At 42.9% G+C, this 24,134-nt stretch overlaps 1 protein-coding gene across 2 annotated transcripts in view; it reads left to right on the forward strand.

Moving 5' to 3' along the window:
• kank1a (KN motif and ankyrin repeat domains 1a) overlaps window positions 1–24,134 on the forward strand; it is a 57,242-nt gene that overhangs the window by 31,513 nt on the left and 1,595 nt on the right. The window contains exons 2-10 of one of the 2 annotated variants that reach the window (XM_070964683.1): window positions 1,214–1,341; window positions 10,613–13,258; window positions 15,308–15,490; window positions 17,753–17,861; window positions 18,158–18,376; window positions 18,658–18,745; window positions 18,909–19,128; window positions 20,963–21,105; window positions 22,067–22,267. In XM_070964683.1, the coding sequence (XP_070820784.1) occupies window positions 1,305–1,341; window positions 10,613–13,258; window positions 15,308–15,490; window positions 17,753–17,861; window positions 18,158–18,376; window positions 18,658–18,745; window positions 18,909–19,128; window positions 20,963–21,105; window positions 22,067–22,267 (3,846 nt within the window). In that variant the 5' untranslated portion in view covers window positions 1,214–1,304. Of the gene's footprint in view, window positions 1–1,213; window positions 1,342–9,463; window positions 9,632–10,612; window positions 13,259–15,307; window positions 15,491–17,752; window positions 17,862–18,157; window positions 18,377–18,657; window positions 18,746–18,908; window positions 19,129–20,962; window positions 21,106–22,066; window positions 22,268–24,134 lie in introns of those variants that run through there. The other variant, XM_070964684.1, reaches the window with a different exon arrangement.

The raw sequence follows: 24,134 nt of genomic DNA on the forward strand, positions 1-24,134 counted from the left end.
GAGAGTAGCTCAGACTAGGAGCAGCTTTTGAGCAATTGTGATTACGGTCTATTTGTGTGTTGGACCAGTCCAGTGTGTCCTGTAACGGTTGGTTCATATGTCATTCCTTGCTGATTCACATCTATAATTGGTCCTGGGGATGACTGGCAGGATTTAGACACATCAGCTTAATGACATAGCCGCGCTGCTTTATTTGGGTGCTTACTGTAAACAAGGAATTACATGTGCTCGCCGGCTCAGTAAAAGTGACCGTACAGATGTTCCCTCAGAAGACTGCTGTAGATGTTATTCTTGCCTTTCAGATAGGTTTGTAGTTCATACACAGGTATGCTGTTTTCCATTGGGTAGACATCTTGCTATGCTGTTCCCACTGGGGGTCACTACCCCTTTAATAACTCTTTCTATTAGACCATTGTGGGTGATGTCAGTCAGTGAGCAGGACTGCTTCATGGCCATATTGGATTTACAGGTCGTTTACACAGAGTAAATAAAAAGCAATAAACAGTTAAGCTACACTGTAGAATGTCTTCTTTAACAGGTTTTAATAAAGTATAACTAGTAGTGAAATTAAGCTGTTTTTTTGCTGAAGACCCCTAAGAACCCCTTTAAAGACCACTAGGGGGCCTAGACCCCACTCTGGGAGTCAGCAATGAACAGGGCAGAGGATGTGAGGTCAGTAGTCTTGCTGTTAAATGGAGTCTGAGGTCATAAGGGTGTCTAAAAAGGGCCTGGGTCTTTCTGAGCCAACCTTGGCCACGTCTTTGCTCCTCCAGATGCTCAGTTAACAAACCAGCCCTCTCTGTGGCCAATGAAGTCGACTTTTCCCCCTCATGTTGGCTCCTTTTTATTAGAGGAGAATAGCTCTTTTGTTCCTGCTCATAATGTATCCATTGATAATGACCAGGCCGGTGCACACAGGACCTCTTATGTTCATAAATGTCAGATGCAAACACACCTTTGAAAAAGCGGAGGTCAGCACTGTCGATCACATTTAGTAGGCTTCAGCTTTCACTAAAAAAGGCCTTTGGAAAAAGTCCTTTGAATATGAAATGCATGTCAGACGATACTGTTTTACTGTTATCCTCTACATTTGTAAGCTGTGCTTCCACTGATGAAAATAGTGCTAATAAGGACATATACAGTGTTTTGTTAATTGCTGCTTACCTGTCTGACTTGATGTGTGAGTAAATGTTTCCTTTGTGTTTTGTCTCAGTTTGCAGGTTGCATGGTAATCTGGACTTGATGCATGGCAGTTGCATGACTGCAGTAGGTCTTGTTGTGGGACAGAGCGCACAGCTGCAGCCATGGCTCAAACCATGCACGTGAATGGCAATGGACCAGGTAACCAACCCTTTTGTTACTTTATGTCTGTCAGATGAGGTTCAGTTTTGATTGTGCGTGTATTTGTAATGCTGTAGGATGTCGTGTTTTTATCTTGTTGGTGTGTGAAAGGAGTGTTTTCCTCCGTCCTGTTCATCAGACTGTATCATCACAGTCATACTGATGTTATTGGGGTGGAGGTGGTTAAAGTCGGTCACAGCAGTGTGACAAAAGTTTCCTGCAGTACACAGTGTGGGTTAATAATAACAAACTTTGACATCAGATGAGTCCTGGCTGCCTCATGAACAATATGTGCTCAGCGTTACTAAAATGAACTTGGTTGGATGAGGAAACATTGGGACTAAATGTAGACTAGGTGTCCAGTTTCAGGCTTGTGTCAGGCCTGTATTTAACCAGTCAGCTCCTGCATCACATCACATTAGACAAAACCTTTTCCAGGTAAACTCAGATAATTAATTACTTCTTTTTTTTTTTTTGGATAGCAACATTTGATAAAAATGAAGACATGATATGACATACCAGGCCACAGTAAGTCAGTAAACAACAAAACTAATACCTTGTTCTGGTTGTACCTTTCAGTATGACTCAATTATTTCAATGAATGTCAGAGTCAAACTTTGTTTAGTGAATTCAAAAACTAGAAAAATGAAAAAAGGATGCTTAAATTTGTGCTGGGTGTATCTGCGCTCATATTCTTCCCATGAACATCTCACATACTTGCTGGAATGTTAAACATTAGTTCATGGTGGACAGAAAATGAAGCACTTTTTGCACAAACTGCTTCACTCGTCTGTAAGTTTTGTCTGCACCTGTTGTGCCTCTGAAACACACTGAGGTGTGTTCACACAGCGCACACACAGAGAAGAAAGATTTCCACGCTTCAGTGTGAAATAAACGCTGTCAGCCGAGGAGGCGCTCTGAACACACACCTGCAGACGGCTCACATTCCTGGCCAGACTAACAGGAGAGAGTGAAGCGTCTTACCAAATCCCTCCAGGAATGCTCAGCATGCAGGACACTCACACACCGTCCTCAGCGTCAGTCTGCCACCACACATACAACTCTGACACATGATGCTTTATTTTAGGATGCAGATCTAGTGGATTTACTTCAAGGGCTCGTGTTTTTATCACAGAATGTGAAAAATGGCGAGGAATGCTACGCTAACGGTGCTAACCTCCTCCCCCTGCAAACTCTAAAAATAGCCTCTCTGCTGTGTTGGCAGTTAACATGCCAATGTGGTCACCTGCCGCACTGAAAGAATTTCAAGAAGACAGCAAAACCTTAGTGCAAAACCTTAGTGTTCCAGTGTAGTGGCCAGTGCTCAAAACAGGGTAATATTCTCTCTGAATGATTAAGTTGATCAGGTAGTCGGCCAATAAAATGGAAAATTAGTCTGATGTATATATTGATATTTTCTGCATGTGTGTTGTTCATACCAAGCTATTACCAAACTTCAGCCAAACTATTACCAGTGGTGAAGTTTTCTTTTGTTAAAAGTATCTAGCATTTCACAGACTGACAGTTAAATGTTTATGAGTAGCGCTACTCAGCATGTAAAGCATTTTGGACGATCCATGTCTTCTGTGCCACTGGAGGAGCTTTTTCAAGTCTGAGGAAGTAACACAAACGATGGCATCAAGGTCTTTAGACTTGTTTACAGTTTTTAATGGAGTCTGCAAACTGGAGGCGTGGAGATTGAAAGATGCAGGCAGTTACAACACAGGTGGAGTCCAACAGGAAGAGTTGCATTATGGCAAGTGTAGTATCCAGTGTTTTGGGCAGGCTCTTGAAGGACCAAGGTAAAGATCATGTGACTGATGCAAAGTAGGCACCTTGTCATTAGTCTTGCTAGCTTGTCTACTTGTATAAAGTTGAACAGTTGAACTTAAAATTTAGTAAAGCTCTAGTGGTGATGAACCTACAGTGAATTATCACCTGACTCACTGAGTGAGTGAGGGAGTTGGTGGAGACCAAAAATGGAGCTAAAAAGATTGATGACTTGCGTTCATCAAGTGGCCGTAAAAATGACTCCAATACTTCCGTCACTCAGTTTTCAGTTAAGGAAAGGAACATTTATTTTAGATAAATATATTAAGAAGAGCCGGTAAGCTTGTGTCCTGTAAAGCTACATGCTAACACAGTACAACCATTATGGTCATATTGTGGAATGAAGGGGGGTGTCGGGGTTGGGGTTTTGTTCAGTTTTGTTTTTGTCGATTTTGGGATTGTTACAGATGTGATTATAGGTGGTTTGAGTCTGCACAAAAGACAATACTACTGCCTTCCAGTTTGTGTAGTAAGGCTTTTCTCTGCCAAATGTGGGGTGTGGGACGCCTCAGTGCGTTGAGCAACAAAGCATCGAGCACATATTTCAAATAAAACCTCAGCTGATCCCAGTTTAACCTGAGCATCAGTCACTACACTCAGCTGCAGGACTGATGCCATATTCTTAAAATAATAGTCCAAAAATATTTACTGAATGTGGTCCTCACAACATCGTCTGAGGCTTTAAAGAAAACCCAACATTCTGAACAGCATTAATACATATCTGTGATCACGATGTTGACATTTGGGCAGAACAATTACAAATTGTGATGATCTGAAATGTGATTCTTGTGTGTGATTTTTGTCTGCTGCTAGATCAACATAAAATAACACCACAGCACCAAAGCTATCTTCCCTTGTGCAGTGAAGTCCTGGCTTGTCTAAAATAAAAACCCTGCAGAGGCAGAGTCATGGCTCAGAGCAGACCACGATGGCTTTGGCCTGACTTGAATGCCACCACTATGTTGTGGACAGAAAACTCAGAAAGCAGCCGTCGGAGTCGGGCCGATGGGTTGAACCCAGCTGCCTCTTGAAATTCCCTGTGGTGCTGTTTTCTTACAGTGCCCCGTTAATCACTTCCCTATTGTGTTCATGTGTGTCTATGTAAGTGCTGTGAGCTTACAATAACTTGTGCCAAAAGGACAGGGCGCTGTGTCTTTGTCAACTAAACAGGGTAATAGTTTGTTTTATTGACTGGTCCTGATGGCTCTGGACACTAAGCGTCTTAACACAACAGTGTTTGTTTAATAGATGTAGAGCTGGTTTGTTTAAATGTGACTGTATCTCAGTGTGCATTAATCCGTTCATTGTCAGTGTTTTAAAGGTGCTTTCTGCAGCCATTAGCTGCACAATGTTTTATTTAAGCATTAACAATAAATACATGGACAATACAGCAGTCACACTGCAAGGGATGCAATGTAGTGTGTGGTGTGTCGAATCATGGTATGAATTTTTCCTGTGTTGCACAGCCAGCCTGCAGAATCACAGCATCTTTGACATGTCTGATTGTTTTGCTTGACCATCTATGAGAAAAGACCGATACGGGCTGCTTCAGTGCTTGCAGAGGAAGCTCAAACATTTCCTCCAGTCTGCATCATCATGTGCACAGTTAAGTTGTTGAATTTGGCAGCGGGGTCTGGCACGGCCCTGTGAGTTTCTAGGAGAAGCTAATAGATCACAGTCGGGGGCTCTGCTTCATGCAGGGCAGGAATGTGCAGCTTTAATGTACTTATTGTTTTTCTGTTTTGTTTCCTGTTTTTTTTTATGTGAACGGATGTGTCTTGCTGGTCCTGGTGTGGAGCTGCGGCACTATGAGGTGTTGATCAAATGTTGGCTCTACTTTTCTTATGAGTAATTAGGCGTATAGAGCTCACAGGCAGAGCCAGGAAATACCAGGCTCTGTGTGTGTGTGTGTGTGTGTGTGTGTGTGTGTGTGTGTGTGTGTGTGTGTGTGTGTGTGTGTGTGTGTGTGTGTGTGTGTGTGTGTGTGTGTGTGTGTGTGTGTGTGTGTGTGTGTGAGGCCACTAGAGTCCCCTCCACCCAGGCACTTGCATCATGCATGCTGAGTACTGCACTGTATTACTCCACTCTGCAGCTGTGTGCATGAGACCAGTACCACTGTGTAATGTCTCTGTCCAACCAGTTTGTGCAAGTGTAAGGAATATCTGTTAATAATCTCTGCTCACTGTGGCTGCGATGAGGTTTATGGGAAAATAAGGGAAGCCAGAGAGGTGTAGGGCCACCATGAGCCACCAGAGCAGCTTCAGCTCCATCACCATTCTTTCACATTTGGTGTTTTGATGATGGTGGAGATCTCTGTCTGACATGCTGATCAAAAACCTCCCAAAGGTGTTCAACTGGATTGAGATCTGGTGACTGTGAATCACATATGTTTCGCATCATTTTTGTACTTGTGAATCCATTTAATGATGCCATGTATGGAAGCATCTGCATGTATGTTTCTCCACTCATTTATTCAGGTTCAGTTTGTCTGTATGTTCTTGAGCTGGATAGTTGTACTGAAAAAGCAGCAGAAGAAATATAGTGTAGTTTATTTAAATTCACGGTGCTGGTAGACGAGGCACAAATCAAACTGGGCCCGCATCTGATGATTATTTTCACTGGTGTTCAATCTGTATCTTATTTTTATGATAAATTGTTTCATCTGTAAAACATCAGAAAATACAGAAAAATGCTGCTCACAGTTTCCCTGAGCCCAAGGTTGTTTTTTTTTTTTTTTTTAAAATCCCCAACCAAAAGTCCAAACCCAAAAACATCTGCTTTACAGTCATATAAAAAGAAGCAAAGCCTCATGTTTGACAAGCTGGAACCAACAAATGTTTTCTTACCAGATCACTTCAACCATTAATTGTCATAATTGAAGTTGTTTTATGTTATATTGCTAGACTGAAGGATTCATTCTTCTCGCAGTGCTGGATACAAAACATGTTATTTAAAACATCTTCTATCTCATGCAGACAAATGATTAACTGCACAGAAATCAGGTGTGTAGTGAGATTTAAACTCAGGTAACCAAATACCTGACAGTGGCCATCAGTACATTGTGTGATAACTCGGCCATGATTAAGTGAGCAGTTTGGTTTTTTATATAGAAAAGGATATACAGAGTGGATGAACCTGTGATTTCAAACGAAGGGATTTCTGCGCACTGACTGGATAACAAACAACTGGCAGACAGATTTAGACCAGTAGCCTTATTTATTCTGTCTCTGAGGGCACTGTGGATGTTAAAAGGCTTTTGTCAGCTCTAAATTTAAACTTTTACAGAGCCAGTGTAAAACAAGCCGAGCCCTGCTTGTATATTTTTCCTCACAGATTAACATCAAGGCCCAAGTTGGCCTTCAGCACAATATTTAAAGAGCAAACACAGGGCTGAAAGTAACTGAAAAGGTCTCGGTTGGTGCTGCATTTTAGATGAATTCCTAAAAGCACCAAAAAGCAAAGCAGAGTGTGTTTATTGCAGTACAGTGCAGAGGAGTCATGAAATGCACCAAAGCTTGCATGTATTCAAAGTGTTTTCTGCAGAGCATGTGTCTGTTAAACTGGAAATGGCTAAAACATGTGCAGTCCACTTGTCACATCCGTGTATGTTTGTGTGTGCATGTTGGTGAATTTGACTACAAAGTGAAGTGTAAGTAGTTTGACGGCGGTTTCCTCGGATAGAGATGTATTTGACTTAATTTAAAGAACAACTATGTTCAGTGAGCACATGGTTTCTGTTAGAGTTTCTGGCCTGGAAGTCATCTGTGAAAGACTTGCACGTCCTGGAAACATGCAAGTGAGACATTTTAACAGCCACATTTTCTCTGCGATACTGTGGAGCTTGCACAGAATGTCGTTGGAATGATTCTCCGGCTAATGTTTGATAATTAGGCTTAAATATTTTAATGTCCCAGCTGAGAGAAGCAGAGCAGGGTTGGGTAGGCGTGTGCCAACCTCTAGGTGTTATTTTTAAGTTGTTGACTCGGCACTTGCATAATGTTTAATTCAGTAACTTAAAAATCCGCTCAGCTCATGTTGACCATAAAAGGAAACTGATAATGTAGATTTTTGTCAGCAGCTGACAATTATGTTCGTTATCGCTTAGTCTCTGTACAAGCAATAATCATGCCCAAACTTGTTTTTGTTTTGATGCCCCACATCTGTTGGATTGGGCCTGACATCTGTACACAAACTGGTTTTTGAATTTGGAGGTGGAGGAAGACATTTTTTAAAGACCAAATCAACATTTTCAGGAAGAAGCTGCAGAGCTCTGACCTTGAAGATTAGTTTGAAGTCACAGCTTGACCAACTAATGCCTCACTCATCCGTTTTCCTACCCCTTTCACATAATGTAAGCATGTTTAAGGTAGGTGGAGGTCCCTTGTAAAGTCCCTTAAATACTAGCGGTGTGTAGTCATTCCAGTGGAGCTCAGTTGGCCTGAGAAGGTTTCACTTCATCTCCTAAAAATCTGCTGTTTGCTTGTCGTGCAAACAATTTTTGGCAGGGATGATTGCAGACTGGGGAAATGTTACATCTCATATTCAGCAACAAATAACATCCTCCCAGTTTCCACAGCCGTGAAGAAGAGTTGTCCTTCAGTGTGCTGCCTCACACTGCTGGCTGTCTAACTGTTGTGTAATCCCTGTCAAATTGACAATGTAACAGCTGTTGATAACTGGAGCAGACTCCCGGGCTCTCAGTGTCACTGTTGGCTCCGTGTCACTGGAGCGTGACCCCTTCAGTTGTCCCGTGTTGATGAGGTCATCGCTCAGCTGTTTGGGGTCTCTGCAGGACTGTGTGTGTGTCTGTGTGTGTGTGTGTGTGAGAGACATTGCTGGTCAGCGCTCAGCAAGTTGTACCAGGGAGAGTCATCAAATCCAGACAGCACAAGACCGTGACTGTGCTGCCTCACAGAGATTATTTATACCAGCCAAAAACAGGATGTGTTTATTTTAGGGCAGTGCGGGAGAAAACACAACCAGGGCTTTGTCTAAGGAGTGCAAATGAAGTGAAATGCTTCATACAACATTAAAGGTGATTTCCTAAAAATAAAGGACAAGAGCTTTGTTTACTAACAAACTGTCATGAATACATAGTTGCAAGCATTGAAATTAACTTCTGATTATCAATAAGGTTTAGGGCTGCAGCTAACAAGTATTTTCTGCAGACTGTTTTCTTTGCTAATTATTTTCTAATAAATAAGAAATGCCTGCTATCATTTGCCAAAGCCTGAGGTGATGTGTTCAGATGTCTTTTTTTGTCCAACCAACAGTAAACTGGCAATAATTAGTTGGTTTTATCAACAGGTTGGTCTTATCATATGTGACAGAACAGAAAATCCTCGCATTTGCAAAGCTGGAACCGGCAAATATTTGGTTGAAAAATGATAAATTGATTCTTAAAATGATTATTGCATGATTATTTTTGTTAATAACTAATGGTTTCAGCTCTAATTTGGTGAAAGTATGCAATAGGAAGAAACAGCAGCTATTATAATTGGTCAACAGGAAATAATACAACAGGGATTTTGATAATTGATTATTGTTTGTCGTTTTTTAAGAAAAAATTCCAAGTATTTGCTGGTTCCAGCTCAAGTGTGTGAATTTGCTGCTTTTCTGTGTTTTGTATTATTATACATTTAATGAAACTGAATATGTGCAAGTTTTTTGACTGTTAGGATGACTTGATAGGTGACCTAAATGAATTGATTATCAAAATAATTGCAGAGTAAGTTTCTGCTGATTGACAAGTTTACAGTATCAACCAGTTATTTCAGCTCTACAGTAGTAAAACTACACGGGGGCTGCTTTTGTAAATGCTCTAGGAAACTGAGACAAGCATTTCTTACAATTTCTGACATTTTATAGACCGAATGATTAAAAACAAAGTTGCAGCCTTAGTTGAGATGATATTTAAGATTACTTCTGAATTGTAAAGGTCCATTGTATCAAGAGTTTTTATACATGAACTTGCATGAGTGTGTAGTTGTGGGAGCTGGAATTGACTTGTATATAAGACTCTATTTGGTGAAACTGTATGTTGCAAAGTTTGACCCAAGTATAAACCAGAATGTAAAAGTTTGACATGTACAGTAGCTAAGCTATTGGTCTCAGCAACAGGCTGTTATTGCCATGAGTTCACCTCCCCTCCACTGAATAACAGGACTCTTATTTGGGTAGGGAAGCGCTGGGCTCAGAGCCTCACAGGATTGGATGAGGCAGCTGTCCAATAGTGCACCAGAGCGGTGCTGCGCTTAGTTTACACCAATAGTGGAACTTTTTTTTCCCCCTTATGGAGAGAGGATTGAGAAAGAGTGCAGAGAGTGAGGAGAAACAGCAGTTCTGTGGCTCAACCAGCCTGATCTCAGTCCAGTTGTATCCTGTCCTGTAAAACAGCCAGCAGAGAGGAGGAGATAAAAAGAAGAAAAGGTGAAAATGGAGAGAGGGCTGTTGGTTTGAGGTGAGTGAAGCTTGAACAGCAAGGCGGTGAGGTTTTAACAGCAGGCTTAGCCTTGTAATTCCCTCCTCTGGTTGAGCTGAATGGAAAGGATTGACGGGAGAAGTTGCCGGAGCTGGGTGGACTGGAAAGGAAGAGCAGGGCTGTTTATTTCAAGCCTGTGTTTGCTTTAGTCAGTGAGAGTTCCAGGCATACCAAGAACAAGACACTGCATTTAGCCAACCCAGTGTGACTGTAGTGGCTCTGGACTGGCTCTGTAGACTTATTTTCAGCTGGATGTTTGGAGTTTGGACTTTAAGCAGCTTTGATTAGTCTGTACAAGGTGTATGAACTTTAGAAATTCATTGTAGCTTGTTTCTTTAATGCTGTCTTCAAACTGTTCATAGTTTATGGTACGTGTGTGTCTGACAAACTCACATGTTGACACGATGGATGGATTTTGGACTTGAAAATATTTACATTGTCTGTCTCACTGACCCCTTTGGCTCTTCTCTTATCCAAGCTTTGTAAACAGCAGCCTGTTTATCTAACACAATCTCCTACATATTGGTTTCCACAAACCTCACCAGGCTGAATCAAGCAAAGTATACCCAACATTGGTTTTTATTTTGAAGTTTGCAAAGCCACGTGTTATCTTGTTTGGACCTCACATAGTTAGATTTCATGTAGTTTTGGGCTGACTTTAACCACCCCTTACCAAAATGTTTATCACTCATGCTTTTCCAGCAGAGAGGTGAGAAACTTGAGACTTGTTTGTACTTGCACTGTCAAATTATGGCGGCGAGGACACGCTGAACAACTCCTGACAGTTAAGCTGTTTGAGGGGCCACAAAAAAGTCACTTTTGGCAGTCACTTTTTTGCTTTAAAATTCTTTATGTTGCATTTGTAGACTATGTGTCGCACATTTTTTGGTCTTTGCAAAAACACCAGAATCAGAACTCAATGTATCATCACTAAAAGTCTTTTCCTGGTCTCTATTTCAGAAAAAGGACAACGATGCCCAAGCACAGAGGACGAGAAGGACTCTGTGGCCCCCTACTATGTTGAAACTCCCTATGGTTATCAGCTAGACCTGGACTTCCTCAAATATGTCGATGACATTGAGAGGGGCAATACCATTAAGAAGCTGAGTATCCAAAGGAAGCCCAAAGTGGCCAAACCCTTGTCGGTGCCCCGGGGCAGCACTGGTGGGGGCAGCACTCAGGCTGAATGGACTTCCACAGACTCCCTGTCCTCCTCCAACAGCGACGACAAGCAGTCCCCAGTCTTCTTCAACTCCAGGCCCCAGGTTGCTGCGCCACTGACCCCCACCCTCTCCAGAGCAACCTGTGAAGTCCCCCAGCAACAATCCTACTTGAGCATCACAGAGCAGAGGCAGGTCCTGCCACCTCCTTCGCCCCGGTTTGCCCCTCGTCACAACCCCCAAGTGGAGAGGACCCTCATGGAGACTCGTCTTCGGCTTGAACAGGAGCGTCTGCTCATGCAGCCACACGGTGAGCCTCAGATGCCCCGCCGACGTCTGGCCAGCTTTGGTGGAATGGGCTCCAGCAGCTCGCTGTCCTCTTACTCGGGCTCAATGGCCCCAAGCCAGATCTCACCCAGCACCCATCAGCCTCTTCTAATTAACGGTCACCTCCCCAATGGAGAGTACAACCCGTATTACCCACCATCCATGGGCAGTTCCATCCGCCACAGCCCCATGAGCTCTGGCATGGCCACGCCTGTGACAAACGTCAGCCCATTACACCTTCAACAGATTCGGGAGCAGATGGTTGTGGCCCTCAAGAAGCTGAAAGAGCTAGAGGAGCAGGTGAAAACCATTCCTATCTTACAGGTTAAGATTGCTGTTCTTCAGGAAGAGAAAAGACAATTGGCGGCCCAGTCCAAAAATCAAGGTCCGGGTGGCTTTCGCAAGCGCTCTTACAGTGTAGGCAGTGCTGACCAAATGGAGAACCCGGGCCCAATCCAAAAGGAAACAGAGCTGCACATCATGGAGCCTGAAGCCCAGGAGCAGAGCGCTCAGCGGCTGGAGGAGTTCAGACGTCTGGCCGCTGAGGTCCAAGCTTTGGAGAAGACGACCCAGGACAATAATGTAACTGAAATTCAGCCCCATACGCTCACGCAAAACCAGGCCCACCAAAAATCAATTGGCATAGTTACTGATGAAAACATGAACAATCTTCCTGTCACTGAAAGGAGGTTAACAAATGAATGCTGTTTCCGAGATGCAGGAGTATCGACGGAGCGGCAGGAAATGCGCAGCGCTGCGGTTGGCGTGACCGAGGCCATGCTGGGCATGACCAGTGAAGCTGAGAAAGAGATTGAGCTCCAGCAGCAGACCATCGAAGCACTGAAGGAGAAGATTTACCGTTTGGAGGTGCAGTTGAAAGAAACCACTCATGAAATAGAGATGGGAAAGCTAAAACTGGAGCTCCAAGCAGCCGGTGGGTCAAACAAGAAAAAAGCCGACAAAGGTTTAATGGCCAGACCTGAAATGTACAACGCCTGTGTGGAGGCCAAAGTCCAGACGCGCAGTCAGGGAGTAGGTGACCATGTGGAATTTGGGCATGCTAAAACTCTACAAAACCAGAGTATTGGAGTATCCTGTCAACCCAGTGTGCAGAGTGTTGCCACAGGCCCAGAGATACCTATGGACCGGTGGGTGGTGCATGAGCGTGTGGAGGTCAGTGACCAGTGTGTAGGGAGACGTGTGGAAACATGCCACCAGCAGGTAGGCATGGAGCTAAATGTTTGTGAGGTGGGAGTTAACACAGAGGAATCAGTAGACAGCTTGGCTCTCTGCAAACCCATGACAGAGTTGAGCAAGGAGTCGAGATCAGTTGGCTGCGGGGATTGTTCAGTGGATGTGATTGTTAGTCCTATCAAGATACTGGTGTCACAAGGGACTGACCCAGAGCTCGTCAGTAAAGTGGACTCTGGTGTCATGGCGGCTCCTGAGTCAGCAACTCAGCAGACCAATACTGAGATAGAGGTTGCAAGCAAATCCACAAATACAATAACTGCTGTCCTGACTGACTCTTTCACTGATACACCGTTGGTCACTTGTGACAAGTACACTAACACAGCTGTGCCTGAGATGAGGACAGTTGCTGCTGGGGAAGGACTTGTCAGAGATGTCCACTCAACGGCAAAGATGCGTTCGATTGCTGTTGGAACAACCACAGATGTGGAGTCATTCCTTGGCAAATCAAGCTCGACTAAAACCAAAGAATGTGGGGTGGGAGCAGTTGGCATCCATGAGAATTTTTTGGTTGGCTTAAAAACCAGGAACATAGCGTGCGGCCCCTCCCAGCCAACTGAATCTGTCACAGGTAGCAGCAAAGAGCCTGAGCCTGAGACTGAGGCTGAACCACTGCCAGCTCAGGCCCAGGGGGGTGCCGGACTGGACCATTACATCGAGAGGGTTCAAAAGCTGCTGCAGGAGCAACAGATGCTGCTAGCAGAGAACTACAGCGAGCTTGCAGAAGCTTTTGGTCAGCCCCAGTCCCAGTTTGGATCCATCAACAGTCAGCTGGTCAGCACGCTCTCGTCCATCAACTCGGTCATGAAGTACGGAAGCGTCGAGGACATCCTCAAGCTGCAGTCAGACTCCATGAACATAAACAAAGGTGAGAGGTTGATCACATCCAGCACGGAGGATGCTAATGTTTCCACATGCTCACAAGTGTTGCAAAATCATAATTGGTTATTGTGAAAATTGGCTGAAAGTCATGAAGTCTGAGCATAGTTTTAAGGGCAGACAACAGAAAATGTACACACAGATACACACATGCACATACACAACATCTTGCACAAGCAAAATAGCTGGCAAGCAGGCATTCATGTATTAATTTACTGAAGAGGCCATTGAAGAGATTTATTTTCTTGTTTCTCTTCCATGGTTTATTGCACAATAGATTAGCATCATATGTGTGTGTCTTTTTACAGTTGGGCATTTTTAAGCTATAGTGTAAGCTAAGACACAAGAAGAGTTGTTCTGTTTTAGTAATTGCAAATTAAATGTTTCAGAGTTGCTATTTTTCAGTGCACACTGTCTTTGTGGCCTGAGCAATTACTGCTCTTTACTAAAACACCTCAATTACACTCTTCCTCTTCCGTACCTCCTCAGAGTTTGAGGAGTAGCAGCACTTAAAGTTTCCCTGTGGAGTCCCTGCTTACAATTTACAAATCCAGATGATTTTAGGAATTCAGTTAATTTGAATTAAGCTCAGCAAGATTAGTCAGAGAATTGGGCATACAACATTCTACATTTATGCTATTGTAAAAAGGAACAATAGTACAAGATACACAGTAGGGGATGTAAATTAGAAGATTTTCCTGAGCTAAATCCATCTGCTTTTCACTATCTATTTATTTTTAGAATAAAGTTATGTGTGATTTGATTTGACAGATGTAAGGACATTGTGATTTCCCTTGAGAATAAATGAATGTGACTATAAAACAGAGAGCATGACAAATATTTTGGATTGAGAAACTTTTCTTTTGATTTGTTGGTCGTCTTATGAAATGTAAATTCATAGCAATATAGCAGAGGACAATAAAACTGCTGCAGTGATGATGTAGAGATAATGTGACAAAGTAAGATGTAGTTTAGGACTGAATGCCGGCGCAGTTTGAGCTGCACCATGGAGGATCTAGTCTGGAGTGGTTGGTTGTGGTTGGAGCGTTCACACACTGTTTAAAGAGAATCCTGATGGGATCAGACAGGCCAAAGTTATCTCTGACCCTGAAAAATGCGGCGGGGGCTTTGGACATGAACCAACAATGAGCTCATTTCTTTTTGGGAACCAGTAACATCGCACCAATCGGCCTCTTGTTGTTTTTGCGGCCGCCCTGCCTTCACTAACACCTCACTGGCGATGCTGATTCATGGCTCCTTCTAAGTTACATAACCTGCATTCATGCTGGCTGGCACATGAATGCAGGGTGATTGTCTGAGTTGTGTGTGAGCTTGTTCCTGGTCAGTTGCTGGCCTCTTTTGGAACATTAAGTCACAAAGCAGATGTAGTTCCTGTTCACCAAACTATTTCCAGTAAAATGACAGCCCTGAATGCAATAAGATAAGTGGGAACTATCAAGAAGTGCCCATTAAGACCTTGATAGCTGCAGTTGAAGTTAGTTACAACTTTAGCCAAGTCAGGTGCTCGTAGTTTCATTTTATTGTAACCTTACTGAGGCTGTAAGAACCTGAAGATCTTAAACATACCAGGCACTTAGCTGGTTTAAAACTTTGTTTTTGTTTTAGCAGAAATCCACCTTTTAATCCTGGCGGATTTCTCTTCTTTTAAAGAGGATTGTAGGCATGAGGAAAATGAAAGTAGTTGAAGGTACAGTGTTAACCGGTACAGGCATTGTTTTGTCTGCCTTTTGTCTGTGTGTTATATTCTCTTAACTTCTTAAACATAAACACATTCCATCATCAATATTGTTTACATTACAGCTAATAGTGTTTTATCTGTCTTTTTATTAATGCATTCTGCCAAATTTGTTGTAAATGCCAGTTTTATGAAGTAACACATTGGCTAAGATGACATGCAGGTTGTAGATTACCTCTTAATGGTCAGAAACTCCACATGGCACCTTTGAAGGTATTAAACTTTCACTGCATACCAGATTTGTGTATTTAGACACTGACTTCTCCCTCTCTGCCTTTTTAGAGAGCAGTCAGCAGCTCTGCAGCCAGTTGCTGTCTGTTCGGACAGAGGGGTCACAGGTGGAGAAGACTTCACCAGGCCCGACTCCAACAGATAAACCTGCAAACACACCTGCACAGCAGCAGCAGATCAGTGCAGCGGAGCAGAAGAGCCGGATGGACCTGCAGATGTCTACAGCGCTACATGGTAAGGCTGCTTTGAACGCAACACAGTACCTATACACACATTGTTAGTGTTTTGCACATGGAGGTCCAGGAAGGATCAGACTGTATGAAAACATCAGTCTGCTAGATTTTGGTGGTCAAAGGTCACTTTGACCTCACAGCATACATTTTTGGCCATAACTCAGGAATTCAAACGCTAATTATGACAAAATTTCACACAATTGTCTCCAATGAAGTGATGACATTTCATATCCAAAAGGTCAAAGGTTTTATGTTTTGGCTCTGCACTGCAGCACATCACATTTGAAAAGAATCAATGACTGTGAGCTGGACATCAGTATGAGATGAACTGTTGAACTGCAACCCTTCATATACAATATGTAGTCCTTCAGTTTTAGAGGACAGAAAGTACCTGGACAAATGAACAAACTCTAAGTTGTAGATTATGTGATATTTGGTGTCATATTCCCAGTCAACAGCTATCTGCCATATTTGAAACAGACATTAGCATATTTGTCTGTGCATTTTGAAGTATCGTATTAGAAAAGGTTGATGGAAATTATAACCCCCCCCCCAAAAAAAAACAAAACAAAAAACATCCTCACAAAAAAGTTTTTACACTCTCTCTCTTTTTTGCCTTGTTTTTAAGAGTTAATGTGTTAACTTGCATGACTGATCAGCTGTTTCCACTTGAGGGAAGAAGAGGAAGAAGCTGTTTCCACAGATTAAAACATCTCCTCATTGTTCCACACAGATCTGATGTAACCTTCCCTACATTCATACATGAAACATGGAGGAACATCTAGAATATCTACAAGTTCACTACCTTCCACTACTGACAAATCCATATATAGTCTGCTTAGAATAGGTGTACACTCGTTGGTTCAGCAAAGTTTCACCTCAGCTGAATCATGGACTATAATCATAGCTCAAACAGAATAACAGACATATATAAGTTTAATACTGCATCCATCAAGTGTGATCAGAGCTGATGCTATGGAATCCATGCTGATGCTCTGCCAGGTCTGTACTGCACCCTTCTCTGCTTCTCTGGGGGGATTGTTGCCTTCAGTCTGGTCCTCAGCACTGAAACGAGCAGTTGGATGGAGATCAGATGACTGATGTTTTTATGGCCACTTTTTGGCCATAAGAAACCACTTGAAGATAATTGTCCTGCTGATTTCTCGTAAAATTGCTCATTGTTAGATTTTTACATCCAGTGTGCTGGTGTATGGAGCCAAAACATGGTCATCGCTGACTGAGCTGGAGGCTGCGAACGATGGGGTGTAAGTCTTTTTGCAGAAAGGCAGCGATAATTGTCTGGTGAGATCACAAGGCGACGCATAGCTCGCTAAAAATGTGCTCTCTAAAACACAAAGCTAAGAAGTTTCTTCAGCGGGGAGGCAATATTATTACATTTGGTTTCGAAATAGCCGCAGATTTTCATGGCTATTTATATCTAGAAAAAGCTGAAATATGGCTGGTAAAAGAAGCCATTGTCCTTACGGGTTTCACACAAACTTCATACATAAACCAGGCAACAGGCAAAACATGGCCACAAACCTCATCATAATCATCATCAGCCCGGATTCCTCCTGACGAGCTACTCACACTCCCACCTGTCAAAACATGGGAAACGTGCTGAATGACTCTGCTGCTACTGAATGTGCACACGCCAGTGTATACATATGCAACGCCACACATGTTGATACATGAACACACACTCTCCCACGCACACACTCTCTCACTCAGCTGTCCCCTGGAGCAGTGAAGGAGGCCCCACCATTGGGGCAAGTCTTGGCAGATGTGCTGAGTGTTCTGGCTCTCGGCTGGTATTTTGGTTTTGGAGGCCTGTGTTTAAAATGACTGAGATACTTCAGGGTTTGGGGAAACTTCCAGCGACTCGCTGACAGATTGCTTTGGAAAGAACATGAGACGGCCACTTAATGGCTACTTTCCTCTCAGCCAAAGCTCTTGATCATGTCAGAAAGCTTTAGTGGATCATTCAGGCGTTATCGGCCATTTGTAATGAACTGACCGGGATTGTTAGCTAAGTGTTGTTGCTGTTAACTGCAGGTTCCTTTTAAATGTTTCGGGAGAAGAATGTAAAGGCAGATTTTGTAAGGAGAAAAAAATCTAATGAAAAGCCTCTGTGGCCTCATCATGTGTGGCTCCCAAACATGTCTAAAAAGAAACTTAAAAGCTTTTATGATCTGTAAACTCTCTCACTTGGCACTTTGTCATCAGCTATAATGTTAGTGTCCTCTTCTGCTGTGTTCTACAGGCCAGCCGTGCAGCCAGAGCACCCTGAAATCCATCATGAAGAAGAAAGACGGCCAACCCGACTCCAATGGCACCAAGAAGAACCTGCAGTTTGTTGGGGTGAACGGAGGGTGAGTCCGAAATGAGATTCCATATGCTCGTGTTTAATCACCACCATGAATATTTAAGTAGATCATCTTTTACTTTCTTTTAAGATGTCTGTTAGGTGTTTTATGATGGTGCTTTTGTCATGTAAGTGTTTTTAAGTATCTCAAGTGAGGTTGAAGGTGCTGTCATTTTACATTTACAAGGCTGCTGTGCTGCTGCTCTTCACTCCTAAAGGTGGGCTTGTTAACATCCATGTGTTGATCTGGATGCACTTGAGTCTTCACGTTTTTGTGCTTTTATCACCCCCTTGTGGCCGCAGGTATGAGACAACGTCAAGCGACGACTCCAGCTCAGAGGACAGCAGTACGTCTGGGTCGGATGAAGAGGAAGAGGATGAGGAGAAGGAGTACGGAGGAAAGGAGGAATATAAGAACGTGGAAGGGAAGAGCACCGGGGAGGAGTTCCAGTCCGAGGGAGCCGAGGACGTGGATAAGAAGGACGAAGAGGAAAGTTCAGACAAGCAGGAGATGAGAGAGAGGTGAGTTAAAGAGAAGTTTTCAAGAGATCAGAACGTTATCTGAGCTTGCAGATGTGTTTGAAGGAGCTGAGAGTGTTTTCTGTTGCTGGTTCTTTTATACATGCAGGGACTACATCAAAATCCAAATAATTGCTACACGGTCTGAAGAAAACAAGTTGCATCCACACTCATTTGTTGTTTTATCTGTCTGATCTATCTGATCAGTCACATCAGTGTTTGGAACAGCAGACGGGATTAAAGTCATTTTAATGTTATAATAATACCTTTCAATCTGTCCACAGGTATGAGCTGAGTGAGAAGATGCTGGCTGCATGCAACGCTCTCAAAACTCACCTCAGCGACTCGAAGGCTGTGAGCAGTAAAGACGTGGTGAGGAGTTTCTGACCTCGTGTCGCATGTGCTGTTATGCCACTGCATGAAGCTGAATAACACTGAACGATATCCCACACAGAGGCCCTGTGGAATGTGACTCATGATTCATCCCATTCAGCTGCTGTTTCATCACTAACGAGTCTGCCTCCTGCCTCCTCAGAGAGCCTGTCTGAACACGGTGCAGCACGAGTGGTTTCGTGTGTCCAGCCAGAAGGCGGCGGTGGCGGCCATGGTGGAGGACTACCTGGGGGCCTTCGGCGCCGTCTCACCGGCCGTGCTGCGCCACATCGTCAACATGGCCGATGGCAACGGCAACACGGCGCTGCACTACAGCGTGTCGCACTCCAATTTTCAGGTGGTGAAGAAGCTGCTAGATGCAGGTGAGTGAGCGAGCGAGCGAGCAGGAAAGCAGACTGAAGAATTCAGTCTTTTCACCTTCATGCGGCCTCAAAGCAGAGCCGCGTGTTTGCTTGTGTCGAGTTCAGGGCGTCATATCAGAACCTTTGGCAGAACGTCTGTGTTTCCTGTTCCTGTTGAGTGACACATTGAAAGGGATCCCTGTTTGTCCAGTGTTTCTAAAATGTTTGAATGCCTTTGTTATCCGTCAAACCCCTTTAGATTAGCTTTGCTTAAAATGCAGCCAAGGTTTTGTTTTCCTCCCCTCGCTGCTTCATCAGACCAGCAGAGCTTTTGAATGCCTGAACTCTTCGCACTGCTCAGCACTCACCTCCTCCTCCTCCTGCTTCTTTTCATCCTTATCTTCCTCTTTAAGATATCCGGTTACTGCAGAAAGCCAACAGTATGTCAGATCCTTGTAGGAAGGCCTGTGACTACACTGATTTTCTCTCCTATTCTTCCTCTTCTTCTGTCTGTTTGGCAGCTTTTAACTGTTCCAGAGTGATCCATCGCAGATTGTTGCAATTTACTCTTAGAAGTAAACACACATACTTCCAGAATCAGCACTAACAGTCACTCACATGATAGCTAACGGCCTTTCTGAGGGGCCCAATTTATTCTGAAAATTTCAATGTATTGTGAGCAAAACAGAGGCAAAGAAAGAGAAAGTCCAAAGGGTTAAGAGAGTTGGACACAAAAACCTTTACCCCATAAGATGAGTTGGTTAAATAGGTGACAGGAGTTCCTCAGTGTCACACAGGGTCAGTTATATCACCTTTTTAGTTCTAACTCCTTTCTCTTGTCATGAATTCTTGAAGAGTTGAAGTAAAGATGTGGTATTTGTGAAGCAGTGCAGAGCGCAAAAACTGAAAGTACTGCATGTGAACACAAATTTGAGGTACTAGTACTTAACTCAAGTCTTCTCATGCCACTTTCTACTTCTACTTCATGACACTTGAGAGGGAAATATTGTACTTTTACTTCTTTGCATTTATTTTATAGCTTTAGTTACTAGTTCCTTTACAAATTGCTCATACAACATATGAAGAGTTTATAAATGAGAGTTTTGTCTCAAATTAAACTCCCCGACAGTTTATACAAGTACAGCTGACAACCAGCTACAACAGTAAAATCCTGCTTTGACATGAACGCATCCGCATCACTGAAAACACTTACATACTTTTACTTAAGTAACGTTTTTGTTGAATGACCCCTACTTGAAATGGAGTATTTCTACATTGTGTTATTAGTAGTTTTTCATCAGAGCAGGACCTGAATGCTTCCTCCACCACGGCCATGCAGCGATCTCTCTGAAGGCTCAATAGACTGTGATGAGGTCCCGCTCACTCGCGCCTCCAAAAGCCTTTTGTTTCCTCAGCCTTTTGTGTCCTTGTGCTCTCTGACAGCTCATCCACCCCCCTGACCCCATTGTAGCCTTTGTCCTCACACCGTCCCAGTTCCTTAGACCTCTCCTCCCCTCAGTGGCAGCACAGCCACCCTCGTACCCGCCTCTCTCCCTTCCAGGCTCTGATGTCTTGTCTCTTTGAAAGGCGTCAGGTCTGAAAAGGCTGCTTGCAGAAAGTGTAAAGGATGAGTTCTTTAAGGTTTGGACAATGAATCACAGTCTCAGGACTTTTGTCAAGGAGAAGTGACACAAGTCTGTGTAAATTAGTGTGTTTGAGACTGACAGGGAGTGACAGGGACAAGTCAATCGCAGACAGAGTTGCTGCACGCAAGTGTTCAGAGACCACCTACACTGAAAAAGTATTGGAGCCACTGCAGAGCCTTAAACATGGTATCTGTGTGTGTGTCTTTCAGATGTGTGCAACGTGAACCAGCAGAACAAGGCGGGGTACACGCCCATCATGCTGGCCGCGCTGGCCGCAGTGGAGACACCCAAGGACATGCGTATTGTGGAGGAGCTCTTCAGCAAGGGCGACGTCAACGCTCGAGCCAGCCAGGTCAGTGACCGGAGGTCAGAGGTCAGAAGGCAGCGGCAGGGCACCAACAGACACCACACAGCGTTTAGCTTTCAGCCAGTAGGGAAATGAATGCCCTGCTGACAAATGAAGGACTGACTCGAAAAGTTAGCAGGTTAAAGGTAACACAAAGCAGAAATTAAGAGCATACCTGACTGACTTACCAGTGTTCCAAAAGGTTATTTAAATGCCTCAGAATCAGGTATTTTTAGTCTTTTTTTGATATATCAGGAACACACAAAATCAAATTATGCACTTGGATCTCAGCTGAAAGTCTAACTGCAAAATATTTTAGCAGAAAGTTAAATGTCAGATGTGCTTTGCGCCTTTAGCAGGAAAAACTGTGCTCTGGTGACACCAAGTGGTAGAAGAAGGTAACTGCTCAGATGTTGCACGCATCTGTATGTGACACTGTCATCATGGGTGACTTCTCTCTGGATTACTTGCTTGTATTTGTATTTAAATGAGTTTTTTATTTGTATTTTAAGTTTGTGGGGGGAATATTTCCTGCCAGTTTCCATGAAACACCAGAATTCCTCGGTGTAAACCTCTCAGTGTGTCTGGACACTTCTCACTGCCCATAAATAGTGATTTAGTCAAGCAGTGAAGTATGTTTTAGGGCTGCAACTAATGATTGTTTATTAGCTGAATTCTATCAAATAGTACAATAACAACACAGTGATTATAGTTACAATATTTCTCAACATAATCCTGATCCCAACCAAAAACCTGTCTTCTACCCTCATGGACCTGGCTTCATCCGGCACAGCTTCTATTTCATTTCATACTTTTATCTCTTACTATTCCTCTCTACACAGACTTCCCTCCATTCTGGGAATATTTCATATCACAGAATGTAAAATTTGACAGAAAATGTCCATCTTCCATACTACAGTTGTCAGCATGTAAACGCGCCCTCACTGTGCTGTCGTCCCTGTTTCAGGCTGGTCAGACGGGGCTGATGCTGGCGGTCAGCCACGGCAGGATGGACATGGTTCGGGCCCTGCTGGCTCACGGGGCCGACGTCAACATCCAGGATGACGAGGGCTCCACGGCGCTGATGTGCGCCAGCGAGCACGGTCACGTGGAGATCGTCAAACTGCTGCTGGCTCAACCCGGCTGTGACGCCACGCTGAGTGACAGTGTGAGTAATACATGACAAGGCGCAAGGGGCGGGGGAATGCTAGTACTGTACTGAAGTACACACTTGTATTGTGCTTTTCGCTACATTTATCTGACAGCTTTAGTTGTGTACTTTATAAATTACATTTTTGCATTAAAAAACAAGAGCTTTCAAGAACTTTCACCTCTAACCCAGTTATTTTACATTCAGTTAAAATCATATGTCTATCCCTTCATTAATGAATGAGATCTTTGATAGGTGGTCCAGAAGAGGTATGGTATCGCTGTCTGATCTGTATATTGACGGCAGTTTTGCCTCCTTTGAACATATGGTACAAAAATATCATATTCCCATATCACATTTTTATTGATATTTACAGCTTCGGAATTTTGTATTTTCTAACTCTAAATGTTTTCCCTTATATCCTCCAATAGTAGTATAAATTCAATTTTTGATTGCAAACTAATTAGAAAACGGACTATTAGTATAATATACGAAATACTGTATTCTCGTGATGCTTTTGGACCACCTTAAAAATAAATGGGAGAGAGATTTAAATGAACCAATCACAGATGACATTTGGCACAAAATAATACAAGGAAATTTCTCCTCTTCCATTTGTCTTAGACATGCTGCCATTCAGTTCAAAATTGTACACCGGCTGCATTGGTCTAAAGTTAGACTTTCTAAGATCAAAGTTGACATAGGCCCAACATGTGATCGATGCGGACGGGATCCAGCCACTCTCCTACGCATGTTCTGGACGTGTCCAAAGCTTAGCACTTTCTGGCAGGATTTTTGGGAAAGGGCTTACGCCATCTCCATTCATTGCACTTTTTGGTGTAGCCCAAACAGGTTCCCATCTTGAGATGTGGGAAAGAACTATGTTGGCTTTCTGTTCTCTGCTAGCTAGGAGACTAATTTTGCTGAAATGGAAAGACCCAACACCTCCAACATACAGTCACTGGATTAGGGAAGTCATGTACCATATTAAGTTGGAGAAGATCAGATACACAATCAGGAGGTCTACTAGGAAATTCTATAGTACTTGGCAGCCTTTTTTATTGTTTGTTGAAGAGTATGGGGACAGATAATATAGTATTGTAAACCTTTTTTTTCCCTTTATGTCTGGCTATGTGAATTTTCTATTTTGAACTCTGTATTCTATACTGTTTACACAGTAAGTCTGGTTTTTGTTTTGGGTTTTGCTGTTCTGTTTCTGTTTTGTTGCATTGCTAACTGTAAATTGTAAAACTTAAATAAAAAGACCTTGATAAAAAAGAAAAAAAAAAAACAAAAAACCAAAGAGCCTCTAATACTATGACATTTTGTTCTAAATTAAATGATCCAGCAGTATATAGTACAGCTGAAATGATCAGTTGATTAGTCAGTTAGTTTTCAGTTAAGTTGCTGCAGCTTTGAATCATTTCTGTGCAAAATAGTTCAAAATGAGCTCCACCTCAACTAAACAAACCAGCAAAATCGTGCTTTACATTAATGCATGACCTAATGATGGAACATATAATATGTGACAGCCAGAGGACACATTTTACTTTTAATACTTTGAGTACATTTTGCTGATTATACTTGCAAACTTTTATTTACATACGATTCTAAATGCAGGACTTTCACTTGTAACAAAGTATTTTAACAGTGTGGTATTCATGCTTTTACTTGGGGATCTGAATACTCCCTCCACCAGGGGGCATACTAACAGAGTGATACTGATCTGCAGTAAATAGCACAACGCTCAATGAATTGATAAAAGGAAAATGAATCATTTTGATTACTGAATAATTGCTTAAATTCTTTTTTAAACTCAAGTACCAAACATCTTAAAAAACTCAACATTTTACTTGGATGACATTGTTTGCTTCTAATTAAAAAC

This window comes from Chaetodon trifascialis, chromosome 6 (assembly GCF_039877785.1).
Source record: "Chaetodon trifascialis isolate fChaTrf1 chromosome 6, fChaTrf1.hap1, whole genome shotgun sequence".
NCBI classification, from domain to species: Eukaryota; Metazoa; Chordata; class Actinopteri; order Chaetodontiformes; family Chaetodontidae; genus Chaetodon; species Chaetodon trifascialis.